The 24,193-nt window shown below is 41.8% G+C and overlaps 1 protein-coding gene across 4 annotated transcripts in view; it reads left to right on the forward strand.

Moving 5' to 3' along the window:
* Positions 1 to 24,193, forward strand: part of CTNNA2 (catenin alpha 2) — a 361,600-nt gene that overhangs the window by 215,667 nt on the left and 121,740 nt on the right. For all 4 annotated transcript variants that reach the window (XM_070756873.1, XM_070756876.1, XM_070756875.1 and 1 more), the window contains exons 4-5: positions 22,996 to 23,088; positions 23,798 to 23,954. In XM_070756873.1, the coding sequence (XP_070612974.1) occupies positions 22,996 to 23,088; positions 23,798 to 23,954 (250 nt within the window). The remainder of the gene's footprint in view (positions 1 to 22,995; positions 23,089 to 23,797; positions 23,955 to 24,193) is intronic.

Raw genomic sequence — 24,193 nt, forward strand, 5'->3', positions numbered from 1 at the left:
AGACAGAAGGAAGGTACTGACAAGACAGAAGTTCTCACCAAAGAATAAGCTTTCCATTCGAGCATTAGACAACCTGTTGAATTTTGTTGGCACCGACGTAAACTTTGAGTCGGAATATTCTTCAGAATAAAGGATGAACTTACGGGGGTGAGATCTAAAAGCAGCAACGATACTCGTGCTGTCAGAAGAGAAACGTTTGCCATGAAGTAACGGAGGAGGATGTTGATTTGCGCTACCGAGGATAGTTAAAAGTTTTAACTCTCTGATCTTTCGCATTTTTATAGGAGTAACAACCTACACTTCTAATTATTCACGGTGAACCTCTCGAGAGTCATCAAACTCATCAAACTTATGTAAAATCCACGTATACACAAAACCAAGAAGCGCACGGCGATGAGTAACCAGTGGCTCTCTGCCTTACGTTAAGAAGTAAAAGGCTGTCCTCGACTTACGACCAAAATATGAACCCAAATAGTATACTAACTGTTGGAGTAGGTTTTATCACTGGATGGAAAAAAGGCAAAAAAGTAAAATCAGAGAGTTACATAGAAACATAGAAACATAGAAGTCTGACGGCAGAAAAAGACCTCATGGTCCATCTAGTCTGCCCTTATACTATTTTCTGTATTTTATCTTACAATGGATCTATGTTTATCCCAGGCATGTTTAAATTCAGTTACTGTGGATTTATCTACCACGTCTGCTGGAAGTTTGTTCCAAGGATCTACGACTCTTTCAGTAAAATTATATTTTCTCATGTTGCTTTTGATCTTTCCCCCAACTAACTTCAGATTGTGTCCCCTTGTTCTTGTGTTCACTTTCCTATTAAAACACTTCCCTACTGAACCTTATTTAACCCTTTAACATATTTAAATGTTTTGATCATGTCCCCACTTTCCCTTCTGTCCTCCAGACTCTACAGATTGAGTTCATGAAGTCTTTCCTGATACATTTTATGCTTAAGGCCTTCCACCATTCTTGTAGCCCGTCTTTGGACCCGTTCAATTTTGTCAATATCTTTTTGTAGGTGAGGTCTCCAGAACTGGACACAGTATTATTCCAAATGGGGTCTCACCAGCGCTCTATATAAGGGGATCACAATCTCCCTCTTCCTGCTTGTTATAGCTCTAGCTATGCAGCCAAGCATCCTACTGTTAATAAATGATAGATAATATGGGAAGTAAATGTCAGAGAATCGGTCATAAAAGAAAAACCAAAAAATACATCAGAATAAAATCTTTGCAAAAACTCAAGGTGTATATGTAAATATAATCCTTGTAATAGTAAATACTACAGGCACCTCACAAATTGTCCAACTTTTATTTCAATTTTTTTCTGTATGAGTTTTATTGTTTGTATTTTTTGTGTTTAAATAAAGTTTATTTTAATTTTTTTAAAAAAAATTCAGCCCAAATTTTCTACTGCTAAGGGTTGTGGCCTGTTGACCACCCACCCCTCCAACACCCAAATCAGAGGAAGAAGAGGAGGAGGAGGAGGCGTGGGGAGTTAGGGTAACCATCAGTAATGGGTTCCTGGGGGGACAGGGAGAGGAATTCCAGTAGGGAAAATATAACAATATAGTGATACCTCATCTTACAAACGCCTCATCATACAAACTTTTCGAGATACAAACCCGGGGTTTAAGATTTTTTTGCCTCTTCTTCCAAACTATTTTCACCTTACAAACCCACCGCCGCTGATGGGATGCCCCACCTCCGTACTTCCATGTTTTTGTGCTGCTGGGATTCCCCTGAGGCTCCCCTCCATGGGAAACCCCACCTCCGGACTTCCATGTTTTTGTGATGCTGCAGGGGAAACATAGAAACATAGAAGTCTGACTGCAGAAAAAGACCTCATGGTCCATCTAGTCTGCCCTTATACTATTTTCTGTATTTTATCTTAGGATGGATATATGTTTATCCCAGGCATGTTTAAATTCAGTTACTGTGGATTTATCTACCACGTCTGCTGGAAGTTTGTTCCAAGGATCTACTACTCTTTCAGTAAAATAATATTTTCTCATGTTGCTTTTGATCTTTCCCCCAACTAACTTCAGATTGTGTCCCCTTGTTCTTGTGTTCACTTTCCTATTAAAAACACTTCCCTCCTGAACCTTATTTAACCCTTTAATATATTTAAATCCCAGGGCGTTTCGCTGGCAACAGAAGTCCAGAGGTGGGGTTTCCCAGCGAGGGGAGCCTCCGTGAAATCACAGCATTGCAAAAACACAGAGGTCTGGAGGTGGGGTTTCCCATGGAGGGGAGCCTCAGGGCAATCCCAGCAGTGCAAAACCGGGCACTTCAGCTGACAAAAGGGATGAATTTTGGGCTTGCACGCATTAATTGCTTTTCCATTGATTCCTATGGGAAACATTGTTTTGTCTTACAAACTTTTCACCTTAAGAACCTCGTCCCGGAACCAATTAACTTTGTAAGACGAGGTATCTCTGTATAACAATTGGAGAACCATTTGGTTCAATCCTGCAGCAAAGCAAAGACAACTTTTTGCACACCAAAACAGGTGGAAATTTATGGTGCTTTTAAAGTCAGAGAGCGAAAGGGAGGCTTAGGCGATTCTGCAGGCATGGAGAGGATGAATTTGAATTTCTAATGCAATTGCTATGGGAAATCAAAGCTTTGCCTAGTAAATTGTGCTTCCTGAGCAAATGACAGCAAAAAAGCCATGATTTTTCCAGGTCAGTTCTTAAAGTAAACAGCGCATGTTATATTATTATTTTTATTGTTGTTATTATTATTATTATTATTATTATTATTATTATTATTATTATTATTATTATTATGTCAGTACAACACAGAAAACGAGATCACTATGCTGGATTTCGTATTTCATCACCAGTCGGGCGCTTCCCAAACACCTAGGACTGCGTGATGTAGCGGCGAATTATGTTTGCCGATCCCAGTAAAGCGGCCTTTTGCAATTGACAGGTGGAGATTTTGTCAATTCCGATGGTTTTCAAATGTCCACTGAGATCCTTTGGCACTGCGCCCAGCGTGCCAAGTACCACTGGGACCACTTTCACTGGCTTATGCCAGAGTCGTTGCAGCTCGATTTTTAGATCTTCGTATTTCACTCATTTCTCTAGCTGCTTCTCCTCAATTCTGCTGTCTCCTGGGATTGCGATGTCAATGATCCATACTTTCTTTTTCTCCATGATCACAATGTCTGGTGTGTTATGCTTCAGAATTCGGTCAGTCTGAAGTCAGAAGTCCCACAGTATTTTTGCTTGCTCATTTTCGACCACTTTTTCAGGCTTATGATCCCACCAGTTCTTTGCCACTGGTAAATGGTAGTTCCGGCACAGGTTCCAGTGGATCATCTGTGCCACAGCATCATGTCTATGCTTGTAGTCAGTCTGTGCAATCTTTTTGCAGCAGCTGAGAATGTGATCGATTGTTTCATCTGTTTCTTTATAGAGTCTGCACTTTGGATTGTCTGTTTATTTTTTCAATTCTGGCTTTGACAGCATTTGTTCTAATGGCCTGTTCTTGTGCCGCCAGTATTAGTCCTTCTGTCTCCTTTTTGAGTGTTCCACTTGTAAGCCATGACCAGGTCTTTTCTTTATCCACTTTTTTTAAATTATTATTATTTAGTACACCACCCTGAGTCGCCTTGAGAAGGGTGCCATAGAAATCTAATAAATAGATGGATGGATGGATGGATGGATGGATGGATAGATAGATAGATAGATAGATAGATAGATAGATAGATAGATAGATAGATAGATAGATAGATAGATAGATCTAAAGATTTTCAATTTGCTTGATTCTCCAACAACATTTTCCCCCGGAAATTGTAATTTGCTTTAAAATATTGTTATAAAATGCTTTATAATATTGATAATTAGTTAAGAATCTCAAAAACTGAGATTGTATGATCCATGACTTAATTTCTCATTTACTTTCTTGGATTTTAATCTGTCAGTGTTCTTATATCTTGGGCGTAGACTCTAAATTATTCACACTTAGTCTTATATTTTCAGCTCAATGAGTAAGGCTTGTTAGTCATGTTTTTTCCCCCTCCCTTTTAAAAAAGTGATACTTACCTTAAATAGCATGAGAAACTTTTGAAGAATATGTTGGAGGGATGTGATTAAGAAACAAAATGAACTTCAGTGGTGAAAAAACCAAGGATCTACATTTAGGCGAGAAAAAACCAAGTGTGCAGATATAGTATATGTGGTACATTGCTCAACAGTAGTAACTTTGAGAGGGATCTTGGAGTCCTGGTGGACAACCATTTAAATAGGAGCCAGCCATGTGCAGCAGCTGCCAAAAAAGCCAACACAGTTCTAGGCTGCATTAACAGAGGGATAGAATCAAGATCACGTGAAGTGTTAATACCACTTTATAATCCCTTGGTAAGGCCACGCTTGGAATACTGCATTCAATTTTAGTCACCACGATGCAAAAAGGATGTTGAGACTCTAGAAAAAGTGCAGAGAAGAGCAACACAGAGGATTAGGGGACTGGAAACTAAAACTTATGAAGGACGGTTGCAGGAACTGGATATGTCTAGTTTAATGAAAAGAAGGACCAGGGGAGACATAATAGCAGTGTTCCAATATCTCAGGGGCTGCCACAAAGAAGAGGGAGTCAAGCTATTCTCCAAAGCACCTGAGGGTAGAGCAAGAAGCAATGGGTGGAAACTAATCAAGGAGAGAAACAACCTAGAAGCAACCTCATCACCTCGAGGTTCGATTACTGCAACGCTCTCTACATGGGGCTACCTTTGAAAAGTGTTTGGAAACACCAGATCGTGCAGAATGTGGCCGCAAGAGCCATCGTGGGGCTTCCCAGATTCGCCCACGTTTCTACAACACTCCGTGGTCTGCACTGACTGTCGATCAGTTTCCGGTCACAATTCAAAGTGTTGGTCATGACCTTTAAAGCCCTACATGGCATTGGACCAGAATACCTCCGGAACCGCCTGCTACCGCACGAATCCCAGTGGCCGGAGATTAGAACAGCCCCCACCCTCCTTGTCTTTCGCAAGTTACTCAAGACCCACCTGTATCGCCAGGCATGGGGGAACTAAGGCATCTCCCCCAGGCTTTTTATATTTCATGTTTGGAATGTATGTGCTGTATGGTTTTTAATTGTTGGAGGTTTTATATATTTTTTATTATTAGATTTGTCCCATTGTTACACTGTTTCTTATTACTGTTATGAGCCGCCCCGAGTCTTCGGAGAGGAGCGGCATACAAATCTAATAAATAATAATAATAATAATAATAATAATAATAATAATAATAATAATAAATAGAACTAAGAAGGAATTTCCTGACAGTTATAATAATTAATCTGTGGAACAGTTTGCCTCCAGAAGTTGTGAATGCTCCAACATCTATTTAGTCTGGAAGTACAGAAGGGAAAGGGGGGGCATGATAGAAACATTGAAATATGATAAAGGGTTAAATAAGTTTCAGGAGGGTAGTGTTTTTAATAGGAAAGTGAACACAAGAACAAGGGGGCACAATCTGAGGTTAGTTGGGGGAAAGATCAGAAGCAACGTGACAAAATATTATTTCACTGAAAGAGCAGTAGATGCTTGGAACAAACTTCCAGCACACGTGGTTGGTCAGTCCACAGTCACTGCCTGGGATAAACACAGATCCATCCTAAGATAAAATACAGGAAATAGTATAAGGGCAGGCTAGATGGACCATGAGGTTTTTTTCTGCCGTCAATCTTCTATGTTTTCTATGTTTCTACCATAAATATGAACCAGCTATCAAGCATCCGATAAACCCTGTGACTCTGAGGTTGCTGCGATGGTGAAAAACGGTCACAAGTCAATTTTTCACAGTGCTGTTGTAACTTTGAATGGTCACTAAATGAACTGTTGTAAATGTAAGGATTACCTTTCCTTTTAAATCCAGAATTCAGATTCCCTCCATCGCACAGAAGTGGAACAGCATTGCTGAGTTAACTTTAAAAAAAACACCGAAAAAGAAAAATTTAAATCTAAATGCGGACTTAAGTAAGTGCCCATTAAAGAACAAAATTGCTTGATAACAGAAGTCAGAAGTGCTGGTACTTAATACTGGAAGATTATTATCTTACTTAATTTGAAAAGTGCCGGCAGGTGAAAGGGGAACAAAAGAAACATTGTGGTCTTCACAATTTTCACAAAATTGTTCACATATTCCATTGAACAAATTACCGAGTAAAGAAGTGCCAAGGTGGGATTTTAAAATGTGACATGTTACCGAACATGTAAGAAACTGAAGGACTTAAATGCTAAATTTACAGACAGCATCAAGCCAAGTCAGTCTTGGAGAGGGAAGTTCTTTTCAGATACTTGGAAATTATTATTTTTCTTTTACAACATAGTTTTTAGGTTAAGTAAAAAGCCCACAAGATCATATGCTGCAACATCCTGCAGTCACTTTTCACAGTGCTGTCGTAACTTTGAATGGTCACTAAATGAACTGTTGTAAATGTAAGGATTGCCTGTCCTTTTAAACATGCCTGGGATAAACAGAGATCCATCCTAAGATAAAATACAGGAAATAGTATAAGGGCAGATGAGATGGACCAGGAGGTCTTTTTCTGCCGTCAATCTTCTATGTTTCTATGTTTCTAAGACATCCAAGTTCTTTTCCGATTCTGTTATTCTGATTTTCCATGAGTTCTGGGGGCGGGTTGCACATGACAAAATTCTGCAGTTTGCAAGTGTGCAATTGAGCCTGCTCATTTTCTCTGCCCGCATAGAAACATAGAAACATAGAAGTCTGACGGCAGAAAAAGACCTCATGGTCCATCTAGTCTGCCCTTATACTATTTTCTGTATTTTATCTTAGGATGGATCTATGTTTATCCCAGGCATGTTTAAATTCAGTTACTGTGGATTTATCTACCACGTCTGCTGGAGGTTTGTTCCAAGGATCTACTACTCTTTCAGTAAAATAATATTTTCTCAAGTTGCTTTTGATCTTTCCCCCAACTAACTTCAGATTGTGTCCCCTTGTTCTTGTGTTCACTTTCCTATTAAAAACACTTCCCTCCTGAACCTTATTTAACCCTTTGACATATTTAAATGTTTCGATCATGTCCCCCCTTTTCCTTCTGTCCTTCAGACTATACAGATTGAGTTCATGAAGTCTTTCCTGATACGTTTTATGCTTAAGACCTTCCACCATTCTTGTAGCCCGTCTTTGGACCCGTTCAATTTTCTCAATAAGTAGTGAAGATGGCTTCTTTCAGGCAGAGTTGCCAACAAGGGCCCAGATCGTCTTTGGCAGTTGCTCTGAGTCTGCAACTTTATTTATAAATTATGCATTTGCAGCAAACATTATCTATGCATTTAATTTATATTCTCTCTCTTCCCATGGATGAAAATAGATGTTGACGTTGGGTATAAAAGGCAGCATAAAATATAACGCTGGAAATGAACATGGATTGGCTTGTTTAACCTGCACTACTGAATGTAAACCCGCGTAAATGAACCCGGCCCAAATTAATACGAAACTGTTTATGGTGGATATCTTTGTATTAAAATGGAAGATGAGATTTTTGCTCTAAGTATTGCTGAGGGTTTTTTTAGGTTTTTTTTTAAAAAGAGGAATCAAATTATATCGAGGATTGAGGAAAAGGAGATGTGCTTTAGGTGTAGATTTTAATTTGAATCCACCCAAAGGGAATTATTCATCATTCGGAGTCGTTTGCGATTGGAATTGGCCTATCTCATTCACAAGCAAATAAATAAGTAATCAACTGTGAATACAAAACTTTAGCTTTTCTGAAGAAAAGTTATTTCTTAAGGGCAGCAATGTTGGAAACTGTGTGAGTACATAGAGAAGTAAGCGTAGATAAGCTAGTAGATTCACTTTTCTAGAAACCAAAAGACTACTTCTGCATTAACTATGAAAATGGCTGGTTGTCTTTGAGCCAAACACCAGGAGACTGGGAGCTATAGTCCTGCCTTAGGCATGAAAGCCAGTTTGGCGATTTTGAGACAATCACCAGGAGACTGGGAGTTCTGGATCTTCCTTAAGCATGAAAGCTTACTGAGTGACCAGGAGACTGAGTGACCAGGAGACTGGGAGTTCTAGATCTTCCTTAAGCATGAAAGCTGACTGAGTGACCTTGAGCCAAACACCAGGAGACTGGGAGTTCTAGATCTTCCTTAAGCATGAAAGCTTACTGAGTTACCTTGAGCCAAACACCAGGAGACTGGGAGTTCTAGATCTTCCTTAAGCATGAAAGCTGACTGAGTGACTTTGGGCCAATCACCAGGAGAATGGGAGTTCTAGATCTTCCTTAAGCATGAAAGCTGACTGAGTGCCTTTGAGCCAAACACCAGGAGACTGGGAGTTCTAGATCTTCCTTAAGCATGAAAGCTTACTGAGTTACCTTGAGCCAAACACCAGGAGACTGGGAGTTCTAGATCTTCCTTAAGCATGAAAGCTGACTGAGTGACTTTGGGCCAATCACCAGGAGAATGGGAGTTCTAGATCTTCCTTAAGCATGAAAGCTGAGTGACTTTGAACCAAACTCCAGGAGACTGGGAGTTCTAGTTCTTCTTTAAACGTGAAATCTGGTTTGAGTGACTTTGGACCAAACTCCAGGAGACTGGGAGTTCTAGTCCAACTCATTTTACTTTTAACAAAGAATTGAAACTTCAGCATACCAACTGACAGAATTGAGAGGAGCCTTCTCTCCTACTCACTGGCTGATTATTTTTCAGTGTCATTCAAATGCAGCTTCCTTCTTTTTCCATGACTATTTGTTTGTTGGTTGGGTTGGTTGGTTTGTGACAGTGGTCATCCTTGTCTGACACCTTTACCTATTAGGAATTGTTTGGTCATTTTCCTGTTTATGATTATCGTGGCTTTCTGGGAGGTATATAATGCTTCTAACATTTGTTTAAATTTGTCACCGAATTTCATCCATTTAATTAGTCCTATCACATACAGTATTGCCAATTTATGTTGTCGAATGTCTTTTGCACATCCAGAAATACTACTGCCAACCAGAAGGCAACTTCTGTTCCACTGGTTGATTTTTCTCACACTCAGAAAGTTCCTCCTTATTTCTAGGTTGAATCTCTCCTTGATCAGTTTCATCCATTATCCCTTGTCTGGCCTTTGGGTGCTTTGGAAAATAGCTTGACTCTCTCCTCTCTGTGACAGCCCCTCAAGTATTGGAAGACTACTATCATGTGTCCCCTGGTCCTTCTCTTCACTAGATTAGCCATACCCAATTCCTCAACCGTTCTTCATATGTTTTAGCCTCCAGTCCACTCATCATTTCTTTTGCTCTTGTCCCGGAAGAGGATATTGTCCATGCCACGTTGGCCACACTCTTCTTGGAAAGCCTGAGTTCCAAAAGTCTTATGTGCAATGAACAGAAACTCAAGAAAGATTTCCCAGCTGTGCGTATTTCTCATTAAGCACAAATTGGAACCAACTCGATGCAGAAAGTGTGATGGGGAATTTTTGCAGGAATTAAAGAGATAAATAAACATGACAGGTTTTTTTTCCCTAGAACCTCCAGATTCACAGGGAAAAAGAACTTTTAAGTTCATAGGGTTCACCCCTGTACAGATAATAATAATAATAATAATAATAATAATAATAATAATAATAATAATAATAATAATATGCATTAGCTGACTATGTGAAGGGGAGCAAAGAGTCAGCGTTGATGGAGGTCAACAATAGGAAGCTTCTCAAGGTGAAGCAAACTAAGGACCAGTACAGAAAAAATGTAACTCAATGTCGTATGGACAGTTGGCGGAACAAAGCATTGCATGGCCAGTTCTTGGAGAAGATTGAAGGCAAAGTGGATAAAGAAAAGACCTGGTCATGGCTTACAAGTGGAACACTCAAAAAGGAGACAGAAGATCTAATACTGGCAGCACAAGAACAGGCCATTAGAACAAATGCTGTCAAAGCCAGAATTGAAAAATCAACAGACGATCCAAAGTGCAGGCTCTGTAAAGAAACAGATGAAACAATCGATCACATACTCAGCTGATGCAAAAAGATTGCACAGACTGACTACAAGCATAGACACGATGCTGTGGCACAGATGATCCATTGGAACTTGTGCCAGAACTACCATTTCCCAGTGGCAAAGAACTGGTGGGATCATAAGCCCGAAAAAGTGGTCAAAAATGAGCAAGCAAAACTACTGTGGGACTTCCGACTTCAGACTGACCGAATTCTGAAGCATAACACACCAGACATTGTGATCGTGGAGAAAAAGAATGCATGGATTATCGACATCGCAATCCCAGGAGACAGCAGAATTGAGGAGAAGCAGCTAGAGAAATTCGTGAAATACGAAGATCTAAAAATCGAGCTGCAACGACTCTGGCATAAGCCCGTGAAAGTGGTCCCAGTGGTACTTGGCACGCTGGGCACAGTGGCAAAGGATCTCAGCGGACATTTGAAAACCATCAGAATTGACAAAATCTCCATCTGTCAATTGCAAAAGGCCGCTTTACTGGGATCGGCAAACATAATTCGCCACTACATCACGCAGTCCTAGGTGCTTGGGAAGTGCCCGACTGGTGATGAAATACGAAATCCAGCATAGTGGTCTCGTTTGCTGTGTTGTATTGACATAATAATAATAATAATAATAATAATAATAATAATAATAATAATAATAATAATCTAATCTTACGGATCAAAAACCAAGATGGGCATTTTAAACATGATGATTTAGGGATAATAAATAAGGAAAAATATGCTTTAAAAAAACAAAACCCAGTTACCTCTGTTAAGTTTCCTGTGGCACTTTATGACTAAGCTCTCAGCATCGCTCACGCCCTTACTACAGCACAACAATGTAGATTTGCTTAGCCATTAACATTTAAAGATTCAAATTACAGCTCTGGTTTTTTTAATTATTTTATTTTGAGTTTTTGTTTTCTTTTCTTCCCCCAAAAGAAAATATCCCAACTTTGCACTTAATCATTCCGTGTTTGCATTAACATAAGAACCATTGTGTTCTAAAAATAGGGATATTAGCACTGGGGCGTAAATACACATTGCCCTTAGATCTCACGCGACAATTAATAATTTGCAAAGAGCAAAAGTCAAGGTGAAAACAAAAGGCAGCTTGCATAAATATTTAAATGGAAGTTATGAGTACGTAAGCTTGGAGAAAACAACAGAGCGATAACAGGTGAGGATAAATAGAAAGTGTATTATCATTGGCTTTCATCTTTAAAAAATAAAAATAAAGTCACGTTCATCATTGCTGAGTTATATCAGCAATAGAAAAAATATTTTCTCTATCCCACAATACTAGGACGAGGGGTCCTCCCTAAAGCTCATAGGTAAAAAAGTGAGGACAAATAAAGGGAGATATTTCTTCACCCAGAGGGTCCTTGGTTGATGGAATTCACTTCCAGAAGAGGTTGTGACAGCTGTCAGCCTGGAGAGCTTCAAGGCAGGATTAGACAGATTCATGGAGGCCAAGTGTATCGGTGGTTTGTTTGTTTGTTTGTTTGTTTGTTTATTGATTGATTGATTGATTGATTGATTGATTGATTGATTGATTGTTAGAGTTGGAAGGGACCATGCAGGTCATCAAGTCCAACCCCCTGCCTAAGCAGGAACCCTATAGTATCCTAGCCAAATGGCAGTCCAATTTCCTCTTTAAAATGTCCAGAGTATTGATGTTCACAACGTCCGCTGGTAGGTTGTTCCACTGGTTGATCGTTCTGACTGTCAGGAAGTTCTTCCTTATTTCCAGGTTGAATCTCTCCTTGGTCAGCTTCCAGCCGTTGTTCCTCATCTGGCCCTCTGGTGCCCTGGAGAATAAAGTGATCCCCTCCTCTCTGTGGCAACCCTTCGTATACCTGTAGACTGCTATCATGTCTGCTCTGGCCCTCCTTTTCTCTAGGCTATCCATGCCCAGTTCCCGCAGTCTCTCTTCGTAAGTCTTGGTTTCTAGACCCCTGGTCATCTTGGTTGCTCTTTTCTGCACCTTCTCCAGAGTTTCAATGTCTTTTTTGAAGTGTGGTGACCAGAACTGAATACAGTACTCCAGGTGTGGTAGGACCCGAGTGGTATTAAGACTTCCCTGGTCTTGGAGTGTATTCCCTTGGAGGTTATTGAAACGGATGTCCATGTGCTGCCTCTATGTTGGTTGAGGCAGGCAGGGTTCCCTTGGGGACCATTTGTTGGGAGTCAAGGGAAAGGGAGGGTCTTGTCTTCTCTTTCTGCTCAAGGTCCCCATGGACAATTGGTGGGCCACTGTGACACAGAATGCTGGACTTGATGGGCTTTGGCCTGATTCAGCCTGGCTCTTCTTAGGTTCTTAGATTCTTATATCCCCCAATTCTTCCTCCTTCTTCTTGAAGTTTCAAAATGTTCATCGACAATCCCCATCCAAATATTTAGTTTATGGAAAATATTTAATAAATACTACTCTAGGCAATTCTGAAGTGGTGTAGGCAGTATTGGGTTCCTTACCAGCATGGGCCACACTGTGCACTGGTAGTAAAAATATGATGCACAATGGGCAGGCGCGGTCACCCAGAGCACGAAGCAAAACCTTACAAGAGAACGTGTGCGCGAGGGACTCTATTTGGAAAGGAAGTAGAAAGAGAAGGAAGGAGAGGGAAGGAGGAAAATGAAGGAGGAAGAAGGGAGGAAGGAGAGAGGGAGGGAAGGAAGGAAGGGAGAGGGAGAAAAGGAAGGAAGGAGAAGGGAGGGAAGAGAAAGGGGAATGGAGTTAGAGGGGAGGGAAGGAAGGAAGGAGAAAAGGAAGGAAGGAGAGGGAAGGAAGAAAATGAAGGAGGAGGGAGGAAGGAACGAAGGAAGGAAGGAAAGAAAGGAAAAAAGTGAACGAGAAAGAAGGAAGGAAGGAGAAATATGAGGAATGAAGGAAGGAAGGGCGGAGAACTTTTATATATATATATATATATATATATGTTTTCGTAAATTTTCACGGGTATATGTATGTAGATTGTTCTGAGTTCGGGTTTTGCCCTGTGTAATGTTTTGCATGTCTATGCGACGTTTCGGTAAAATCACATTTACCATCATCAGGCTGGAGTTCCAATCTCTGTGTTTTTGCAAATGAATATTAGCAACTGACATTCCTTCTTAGCATGTAGTGTGGGGGTGGAGATTTGCTTTGAATGTAGCAAATAGATTGGGTGACTATGCTTCCGTGATCTGATTGGTTGGTGTAATCATGGTTATAGAAGGAATGGTATGAAGATTATGAAGTGTTTTGTTTAAGTCTGATTTCCAAATATAAAATTCTAAAATCATAATAATTAAAGGATTGACATATTGATTATAATGAAGTTTTTATTTTGTTTAAGGCTGGTTTCCAAATCTCTGGCAGACGTGAGGTATCATCCCGTTTATTTAAACAAAAAGATCTTTTTTCAATTTCAATAGCTTCTAGAGAGATTCTTTTATATAAATTCTCTGTTTTGTGGAGTAATTTAGTTTTTTCAAAGTCAATTTCGTGCCCTGTTCTTTTAATGTGCTGGACAAGGGAGGAGGTCTTCTCCTGTTTCTAAGAAGGAATGTCAGTTGCTAATATTCATTTGCAAAAACACAGAGATTGGAACTCCAGCCTGATGATGGTAAATGTGATTTTACCGAAACGTCGCATAGACATGCAAAACATTACACAGGGCAAAACCCGAACTCAGAACAATCTACATATATATATATATATATATATATATATATATATATATATATATATATATATATATATATGTCATATGTTTAAGCTGAATTTGAAAATTAAGGGAGACTAGGATAGATCTATTTCGGCCTTATTTTGGTCTCATCAGCTAGCCATACCCACTGGGACTTGAACCTGCAACCTTTGCCTTGTAAGGCAGAGAATTATCCTCTAGGCTACAGTATCCAATCCCTTCAGCTCTGTACCAGGGAAGGGTTACATTTTGTGTCGAATATATATATATTTCTTATTATTATTTTTTTTTTTTGGTAATTCAGCTTACCCATATTTTTTAAGTTACTGTATATTGATCCGGATTGTGAAAATTGCACTGGCTACAACTAGTGAGGGGATGGATATCTGTGTATTGTTTGCTCGTTTAAGTGTCATAAGAAAACTATTTCAATCAGAGGGCTTCGAAATTGAAAGAAAAGGAGCACAATTATATATAAACGGCTTTATGTATTTATGAGCTAATAATGCTTTTTGGAAGGGAGAGGAGACACAAAAACACCAGCAATGTTGCTTTCAGGAGGACCGTGATAATATGCGAGACCTCATCAGAGATATTATCCCCACTGCAACTCTTCATCAGGTAGTAAAACATACGCTCCACTTAGTACCCGGTGGAAAATTTCTTCCATTCTCTTAGCACTGTAATAATGATTAAACAGAGTGTTTAGAAAAAGGCAGATTTTAGAGATGCTATAATTTACTGATGTGCATTCTCTATAATCTATATTTAATGTTGCAGCAAGCTAAACTCTATGTGATATTACTCTATTTTGCTCATAACTCGGATGTTCCTTGCCCCTCTTCTGTTTGTAAATACTGTTTTGCACTTTGGCCTTACAATTTGCAACTTCCAAGAAGCTTGTCTGGATAGGGAGAAGAGGGAGGGAGGGAATGAGAGAGGAAGGGAGGGAGAAGGAGAGAGGGAAGGGGAGAGAGAGAAGGAGGGAGGGAATGAGAGAGGAAGGGAAGGAGAAAAGGGAGAGGAAAGGAGAGAAGGAGGAGGGAGGGAGGGAAAGAGAAAGGAAGGGAAGGGAGCTGGAGGAAGAGAGAGAGAGAAGGAGGGAGGGACAGAGATAGAGGAAGGGAAGGAGATAGAGAAAGAGAAAGGGAGAGAGAGAAAGAGAGGGAGGGAGGGAGAAAAGAGAGAGGAAGGGATGGAGAAAGAGAGAGAAAGAAAGAGAGAAAGAAAGAAAGAAAGAGGAGGGAAAGAGAAAAGGGAAAGGGAAGGAAAAAAGGGAGAGGAAAGGAGAGAGGGAGAAAAAGGGAGGGAGGGAAAGAGAGAGGAAGGGAAGGGAGCTGGAGGAAGGGAGAGAGAGGAGGGAGGGACAGAGATAGAGGAAGGGAAGGAGATAGAGAAAGAGAAAGGGAGAGAGAGAAAGAGAGGGAGGGAGGGAGGAAAGAGAGAGGAAGGGAAGGAGAAAGAAAGAAAGAGGGAGGGAGGGAGGGAAAGAGAGAGGAAGGACGGGAGAGAGAGAAAGACACAGAGAGGAAGGGAGGGAGGGAAAGAAAGAGAGGGGGGAGAGAGAAAAAGAGGGAAGGAGGGAGGGAGAGAAAGAAAGGGAGGGAAAGAGATAGGAAGGGAAAGAGAAAGAAAGGGGGAGGGAGGAAAGGAGAAAAAGAGGGAGGGAGAGAAAGAAAGGGAGAGAGAGGGAAAGGGGGAGGAGAGAGACAGACAGAGAGAGAGAGAGAGAGAGCATTATTGATCATTGGAAAGATTGCAAGAAAAGTTAGCAACAAATTCTCCAGAAACGGTGACCTCCTAACCTATTTACAACAGCCGCTGTGTCCACCTAGGGCTACATGATTGCTTCGTGTGACTTTCTGAGAGGCAAACTCCATGGAGAAGCCAAATTCACATAACAACCTGGTTAATCACAAGTCAGCTGCAGGGATTCACTCAATAACCGGGACAAGAAAGGTCATAAAATGGGGCAAAACTCCCTTACCGTGTTTCCCCGAAAATAAGACACTGTCTTCTATTAATTTTTGCTCCAAAAGTTGTGCTACGTCTTATTTTCGGGAGGGTGCCTTATATTTCTCAAATAAGACAAATTCACAGGCAGAAAAGCTGACACCCCCAAAGAAAGTGTAATGTACAGTACAGTGATTACGGTACTGGACCTCTCAGTATGTCACACACACAAACAAACGACGGCACTTATATGGTACAACAGTATACTCCCGCTATTGCAGCTTCCGGCCACCAGGGGAACTACAGTCTACGCACTGTAGTGGAGACTGTAATGGCGGTGAGACAGCAGAAGACTGTGTCTGCTGTACTTGTCGGTACAAAGCGATGGAAGGGGCCAGCAGGGGACGCCACCTTATTACGGTACCGCTATGAACAGCTTTGAATCGTACCATATGTTTTTCCACCGTACTGTATGTAGACTTGACTATGCCTTATTTTCAGGGGGTGCCTTATATTAGCAAATTCTGCAAAACCTTTGACGTGCCTTACTTTCGGGGTACGTCTTATTTTCGGGGCAACAGGGTAACAAAATGACTCTCTTAACAGCCGAAACTTTTGGTTTCCAATTGCGGAACCTGAGTCGTAGATACTGCCTGCATTAGACGCTTCAAAGGGTGCCAGTTTGAGGCAATGCAACTGACTTAATATTAGCAGCCAGGAAGATTCTTTTAGCGTTATTTCTAATAATGGCGCCTTTGTACTGTTTGATGAAAACAGACCTCTCACTTTTCCACACTTAGATCGGTGTTGCTTCCCCAGAAGGTACATTTCACATAAAACATTTATGTCATCGGGGTATTTTTCCTCCGCTTAAATCCATAAAAGAATGGAACGATGATATAAAGTAAGTAAACGATGCCCTGCCGAAAGGAAGTGAACCGTCTCTAATTCGGAGCATTGTTCTGGGTGTTTGGAGAAGATATTTTCTCATCGGGCTGTTTGGAAAACCTTTTGAATACATTAGAACAGCCATTCTATTCGTTGTCTAAATCGAAAGGCAGGAATAACCTGGTTTGTTCGCTTTCGTTCTTCATTTCATTTCATTTTATTCATTTGTCCAATACACAAATACATAGGAAGAAAATAGACATGTGGTAATATATATAAGGGTAAAAGTGAACTTAGAGGAGAGGATATATGAAAGGAAGAGAATATATAAGATAGGTGAAAGAAAGGAAAGACAATTGGACAGGGGACGAAAGGCACACCAGTGCACTTATGTACGCCCCTTACTGGCCTCTTAGGAACCTGGAGAGGTCAATCATGGATAGTCTAAGGGAGAAATGTTGGGGGTTAGGGGTTGACACAATTGAGTCTGGTAATGAGTTCCATGCTTCGATAACTCGATTGTTGAAATCATATTTTTTACAGTCAAGTTTAGAGCAGTTCGTATTAAGCTTGAATCTGTTGCGTGCTCTTGTGTTGTTGTGGTTGAAGCTGAAGTAGTCATTGACCGGTAGGACGTTGCAGCATATGATCTTGTGGGCAATACTCAAATCGTGTTTTAGGCGCCGTCGTTCTTAAAGAGGAATGCATGCAGTTCTGCTTCAGCGGCAACTAAAGTACAGTGGTGCTTCTACTTACGAACTTAATTCATTCCGTGACCAGGTTCTTAAGTAGAACATTTGTAAGAAGAAGCAATTTTTCCCATAGGAATCAATGTAAAAGCAAATAATGCTTGTGATTGGGGAAACCACAGGGGAGGGTGGAGGCCCTGTTTCCTCCCAGGAGATTCATAGAGAGGCCCCATGGAGGCTTCTGCCTGCTTTTTCCAGCCTTGTTTCCTCCCAGGAGATTCCCAGTGAGGCCCCACAGAGGCTTCTCCCCACCTTTTCCAGCCCTGTTTCCTCCCAGGAGATTCCCAGAGAGACCCCACAGAGGCTTCTCCCTGCCTTTTCTGGCCCTGTTTCCTCCCAGGAGATTCCCTGAAAAGGTGTGGAGAAGCCTCTGTGGGGCCTCTCTAGGAATCTTCTGGGAGGAAACAGGGCCGGAAAAGGCAGGGAGAAGCCTTTGTGGGGCCTCTCTAGGAATCTTCTGGGAGGAAACGGGTGGAAAAGCCTGGGAGAAGCCTCCGTGGGGCCTCTCTAGGAATCTCCTGGGAGGAAACAGGGCCTCCACCCTCCCTGTGGTTTCCCCAATCACACACATTATTTGCTTTTACATTGATTCCTATGGGAAAAATTGCTTCTTCTTACAAACTTTTCTACTTAAGAACCTGGTCACGGAATGAATTAAGTTCGTAAGTAGAGGTACCACTGAATAAATAAATAATCAGTGCTAAACGGGAGTGAGGTTTGCAAGGAGGAGGGGGGAAAGAGGAGGGGGAGAGGAGAGGAGGAGGATTATGGGCTCCTTGGTGCTCTCAGAGCTTGGCGGTTTCCTTGCAGATGTTTCATTACCCAACTAGGTAACATCATCACACTTGGGAGTTGGGTCTATCTTTTTTCTTTACTTTGTTTTTTTTTGGGGGGGGGGGGGAAGGCTCGAAAAGCTTAGAAAAAGACAAGAGCTGGCACTCCAAATCTTAATGTCAGTTGAATGAAAGATGTATTATCCCCCCCTGATGAAAGAAAGATTACCTCCTACGAGTTCAATAAGAAATTCTATGTCTGTGAACATTCTGCTGCCAACCTGATGCTTAAATTGCCATTTCAAGATGCTACTTGTGGTTTTTCCAGTGGTTTCCAATGTGCTGGAGCAGAGGCAGAATAAATAGCACATTTCAAAGCCCAGAAAAACCTCTTTTCTCTTGCTGATCGTCAAAGGAAGAAAAGATGTTTGAAGGATGGCTGGTTTCATAATAAAAGACCTCCCATTTTTAAAAATCAGGAATAGAATAGAATAGAATACGGTACAATACAATACAGTGCAGTACAGTAGTATAGAATAGAACACAATGCAATACAATAGAATACAGTTGAATAGAATCTAATACAGTAGAATAAAATAGTACACAATGCAATATAATACAATACAATACAGTTGAATAGAAAAGAACACAATATAACAGAACACAATGCAGTGCAGTGCAATGTAACAGAATAGAATAGACAGCAATGCAATGCAATATGGTTGAATAGAATATAATACAGTGAAGTGAAGTAGTAGAACAGAATATAATAAAATACAATGCAATACAATGCAGAAGAATAGAATAGAACAGAATGCAATGCAATGCAATACAGTTGAATAGAATATGCAAGGAATGGAATGGAATGGAATGGAATAGAATAGAACAGAACAGAACGCAATGCAATACAATACAATACAGTTGAATAGAATATGCAAGGAATGGAATGGAATAGAATAGAACAGAACAGAACGCAATACAATACAATACAATACAATACAGTACAGTTGAATAGATTATGCAATGAATAGAATAGAACAGAATGCAATGCAATGCAATACAATATAGTTGAATAGAATATAACACAGTACAATAGAATAGAACAGAATGGAATGGAATAGAATAGAACACAATGCAATGCAAATCCAATGCAGTAGAATACAATATAGTACAATACATTCTGGAACCAAGAATAGACTAGAATTCTTTATTGGCCAAGTCTGAATGGACACACAAGGAATTTGTTTCCGGTGCAATGAGAAGATGCGAAGGATAATAACTATAGAGTGTAATACATGGGTAAATATCTTTAGGCTTGTGGGAATTAGATGTTCAGCCGAGTGATGAGAAAGGGATGGGGGGAAGAGAGAGAAACTACCTTTGTGTCTAGTTCATTTGGCATGCAATTCCCGGTAGCGGATCGAAGTTTGAACAGATTATATCCAGAATGTGAGAGGTCTTTAATTATTTCCTCAGCCAGTAATGCTACCGGTACATATTTGCAGACTGGTTTAATCCTGCATTCTGCGTCCGACTTAAAGCATCTGATTTTTTTTCCCCCTTTCTGCCTCTGCATTATAATTACTGTTTGTTGTAGCTTTGGGCCATTTCAAACGGGGAAGCAGGGATAGATTTGATGTATGCAAAACAGCCGCTGATTAACAAACACAAACAGACCGGCTGGGCGGGTGGGTGGGGGCTCTATTCCTGACCCGATTGCTTACAGGCCGTTAGCAAAACGGTAATTCATTTGTCTTCTTCCCCTCCCGATAAAAATCAGACCTCATGTGCCGAAGTCCAAACAAAAATAAATAAATAAATAAATAACAATATATCCTGAAGGGCCCCCTTTGCAATCCAGAGGAAAAAGGAGCCGTTTTTTCCCCATTGGGATTCTGACCCATTGAAGCATGCAAACCAAGTCCTTGATAACGTTGCAGCAAAATGGGGTTGGCCGAAGGGGTTCTCCTGGAACAGATGGATCCGTAATTATATCGCCTCGCATATCGGAAGCAGGAACAGATTCCTGCCACAAGCAAAGACCCAAAAAAGAAAGAGGCTTATTTGAACTTCTTCATGAATAATTTCCAGCCGGTACTGTGGCATAGCCTCTGGGCAAAATAAATAAAACCAAAGCAGAATATTTATTTCCGTCCAAGGTTCTTGTTTCAAACACAAAATTAAGAGTTTGGGAGTCGGGAACCTTTGCGGTGATGGGAGCCCCGATCTGGTTTGGTTTTGACGAAACGCTTTTCCCGTGCAACCTTTGCTGTTGTGGGTCATGGCTTGGGTCGGAACTTGGTTCATTTGGGTTTCTTAGCAAGCTCCGGATGGAAAGGGTCCCACCCTGAAAAGGGTGCGATGGCCTCTTGTGAATCCCATTTTCCGGGAAAGAACAGTGACGCAAACATAGGAGAAATATTAGACAGTTAGGAGAAGTTGGGTCAGCCAAAACGTGGCCTCCAGGAAGGACGTCTTCGTGACGTCAAAGCTCCACCCATGGAATTCCCTATTGGGATTCCCCACCTCCGTTTCAGCCTCCAGATCGGCCGAAAACGCCACTGCCGATTGCAAAAACGGCGCTCCGCCGGGCGGCGCCACCCAGCTGCAACCTTCTGAAACAGCCAGGCGCTTCTCGATGGCCTCCGGAACCCGAACCTGAACCCGAACTTTTGCCAAACTTCTGGGTTCGGCGTTCGGGAGAACGCCGAGAAGACCCCGGCTGTTTCAGAAGGTGACAGCTAGGCGGTGGCGCTTCTCGGCAGCCTCCTGAACCCAAAAAGTTCGGGTTCGGGTTTGGTAGAATGCTGAGAAGCCCCCCGGCTGTTTTAAAAGATGACAGCCGGGCGGCGGTGCCCAGCGGAGCGCCATTTTGCGATTTCTTTCCCCTTGCACGCATTAATCGCTTTTACATTGTTTCCTATGGGAAACATTGTTTCGTCTTACAAACGTTTCACCTTACGAACTACCTTCTGGCACCAATTAAGTTCATAAGACGAGGTATTACTGTATAAGTCAAAGCGCCGTTGCTATTTTCCCCACCCGTTTGTCCATTCCTTCTTGGAGCATTTATCCAAGCGTTGCCATGGGAAACCATCCCTAATGAAGATGGGCTTTCTCCGAGGGCAACGGAACGGATGCTATAAATCCCATAGCTGTGGTCATATCCACTGACCCCGTGCAGTTTTAAAAGAGCATGATACACATCCATGGAGAATACAGCTGTCATTTCCAATAACGGAAGCCATCAGCCCTTTTGATTTGAGCCGGCAGGAAACAGGGGCGGGCGGAGTGCAATTGAGCTGGTGTTCTTCTTCTGGGCTTCCTAGCAGGCATCTGGCTGGCTTTTCCAGGAAGAAACCAGCTGGCACAACAGATGGTCCTTTGGCTTTAGGCTTAGGGCTCCAAGTTGGAAGCTCTGTGCTTCACAGCGTATCGAACCCTTGGCAAAATGGGCAGAGATGCTAGCAGTGACCTTTAACAGAAACATGCTTTAAGAGATCACCAGAGTTGGGAAGGACCTCGCAGGTCATCTAGTCCAACCCCCCCCCCCCCCCCCCACCCAAGCACCATTTCTGGCAGAGGGCTATCCAGTCTCCCCTTGAAAGTCTCCAGTGATGAAGCTCCCACACAACTTCTGAAGGCAACATTTGCTCCATGGGTTGATTGTTTTCATTGTCAGGAAATTCCTCCTTAGACTGAAACTCTCCTTGGTCAATTTCCATCCATTATTTATTTATTTCTTACTTACTTATTTATTTTCAAAGCGGGGGAAAATCAGCACACAAAAGGTCAAAGTCAGTAAAGCAGTCATGAAACACAACGATCAGATAATCCTCCACAATGGCCAAACCCACAGGCTGATATTTATAGCAGCCTCACTAATGACCACAGCCCCACCCAACCACAGGTGGCCTCATTTTCTCTGATAATAATCTCTCAGTTGTTGTTGCCTATGCATCGCTCTCCTCATGCGTGGCTGTATCATTAACTCTTGTTCTGAATCCAAGGAGGAGCTAGATAATTGATCTCCTTCTGAGCTGTCTGCCACACTCTCCTCCTCCCTGTCACTCATGTCTTCTTGGTCAGAGGAGCCTTCATCAGCAGATTCCACCGGGGGCAAAACAGGCCTGCAGCATGTGGATGTCTCCCCCACATCCACAGTCCTTGGGGCAGGAGCTGGGCCAGAGCTAACCACAACATATACGCACATAGTAAAATACATGATGAAGGTTATAGAGGAGATACTCATAGTAAAATATATCTAAGAAATAATAGAAAAGTAATAGAACATATCAATGAAAGAATAGAAGAAGAGATATAGGAATAGAAGAAAGGTATAGGAGATATAGGGGAGCAATAGGACAGGGGACGGAAGGCACTCTAGGGCACTTGAACTCGCCCCTTACTGACCTCTTAGGAATCTGGAGAGGTCAACCATAGATAATCTAAGGGTAAAGTGTTGGGGGTTTGGGGATGACACTATGGAGTCCGGTATTCTATCAGGATTAGGCCTAACCTAATCAATGCCCCACTTCTGTGTTGTATATTGTTGCTGTATGTACTTGTCTCTTGTTCTACTATTGTTATGTTATGTCTGTCTATTATAAAAATAAAAATCTTAAAAAAAACAACAACAGTGCAAGAAAGTTCATAAAATAGAGCAAAACGCACTGAACTCTCTTGCTTAGCAACATAATTGTTGGGCTCAACTGCGGTCGTACCTGCGTTGTCTTAAGCTGTAAACTCAGATTTATAAATGGTGCGTTTGCAAAAAAACGAAACAAAAACATTTTGCAGTTTAACAGATTGCGGCTTTCTCGATTTGGTCTTCGCTTTGGAAAGGTGTGATCTAACTTTCTTTCCTCCCTCTTTTAATTTCCCTATCCATTTTGCGCTCGTTTGGAGGGAAAAAAAATATTGGGGTTTCCTGATTCCGAAATTTATTCCGCTGTCTTTCGTTGCAGGTGGCCAATTTGGCTTGTTCCATTTCCAATAATGAAGAAGGAGTAAAATTAGTCCGGATGGCAGCAACCCAAATTGATAGCTTATGCCCACAGGTGAGTCTTATTTATATTATTTGTTTGTTTGTTTATCTATTTATCTATTTACCTATTTATCATCTATTTATCTATTTATCTATTTACCTATTTACCTATTTATCTATTTATCTATTTACCTATTTACCCATTTACCCATTTATCTATCGATCGATCGATCGATCGATCGATTGATTGGTGGGGTTTCCCAGCGAGGGGAGCCTCAGCAAAATTGCAGCATTGCAAAAACACTGAAGTCCTCGAAACCCCACCTCCAGACTTCCATTGCCAGCGAAGCACCCATTTTTGCGCTGCTGGGATTCCCCTGCTGGGATTCCCCTGCACCATCGCAAAAAGTCCAGAGGAGGGGTTTCCCATAGAGGGGAACCTCGGGAATCCCAGCAGCGCAAAAACGAGCACTTCACTGGCAACGGAAGGTCCAGAGGTGGGGTTTCCCAATGAGGGGAGCCTTCGCCTGGCAACGGAAATCCGGAGGCGGGGCATCCCAGCAGCGGCGGCTGGTTCATAAGGTGAAAATAGTTTGGAAGAAGAGGCAAAAAATCTGAAACCGTGGGTTCATATCTCGAAAAGTTTGTATGATGAGGGGTTCATAAGACGAGGTATTGTGAAGTCCACATGTCTTAAAGCATCCAGATTTGGGGACCCACTCTGGCCTTAAGGAAGGGATGTCCTGGTTTGGCTATTCACAAGAACCTTTTCCACCTCGCAGGTGATCAACGCAGCTCTCACCTTGGCTGCCAGGCCTCAGAGCAAAGTGGCCCAAGACAACATGGACGTCTTCAAAGACCAGTGGGAGAAGCAGGTGCGAGTCCTGACCGAGGCAGTCGATGACATCACTTCCGTGGATGATTTCCTCTCCGTCTCAGGTATTTCATGGAAAACTATTGGTCATTCAATAAAGGCGCAGCGCTGTTGAGGTCAGCAGAGTTGGCAGCAGATTCGGACAGTGAGGAGGTTGGGGAGGAATCTGGGGAAGGCCCTGTCGAGTGCTCTGCATTCGAGGTAGAGACGGGTCCAGAGCTGTCGGGCAGTTAACAGCTGCCTTTGGAGTCCAACATCAGTGAGGCAGATGATCAGCTGGAGCCTGTTCCAAGTATGCACAGGG

The sequence above is a fragment of the Erythrolamprus reginae genome, chromosome 7 (genome assembly GCF_031021105.1).
Source record: "Erythrolamprus reginae isolate rEryReg1 chromosome 7, rEryReg1.hap1, whole genome shotgun sequence".
Lineage (NCBI taxonomy): Eukaryota > Metazoa > Chordata > Lepidosauria > Squamata > Dipsadidae > Erythrolamprus > Erythrolamprus reginae.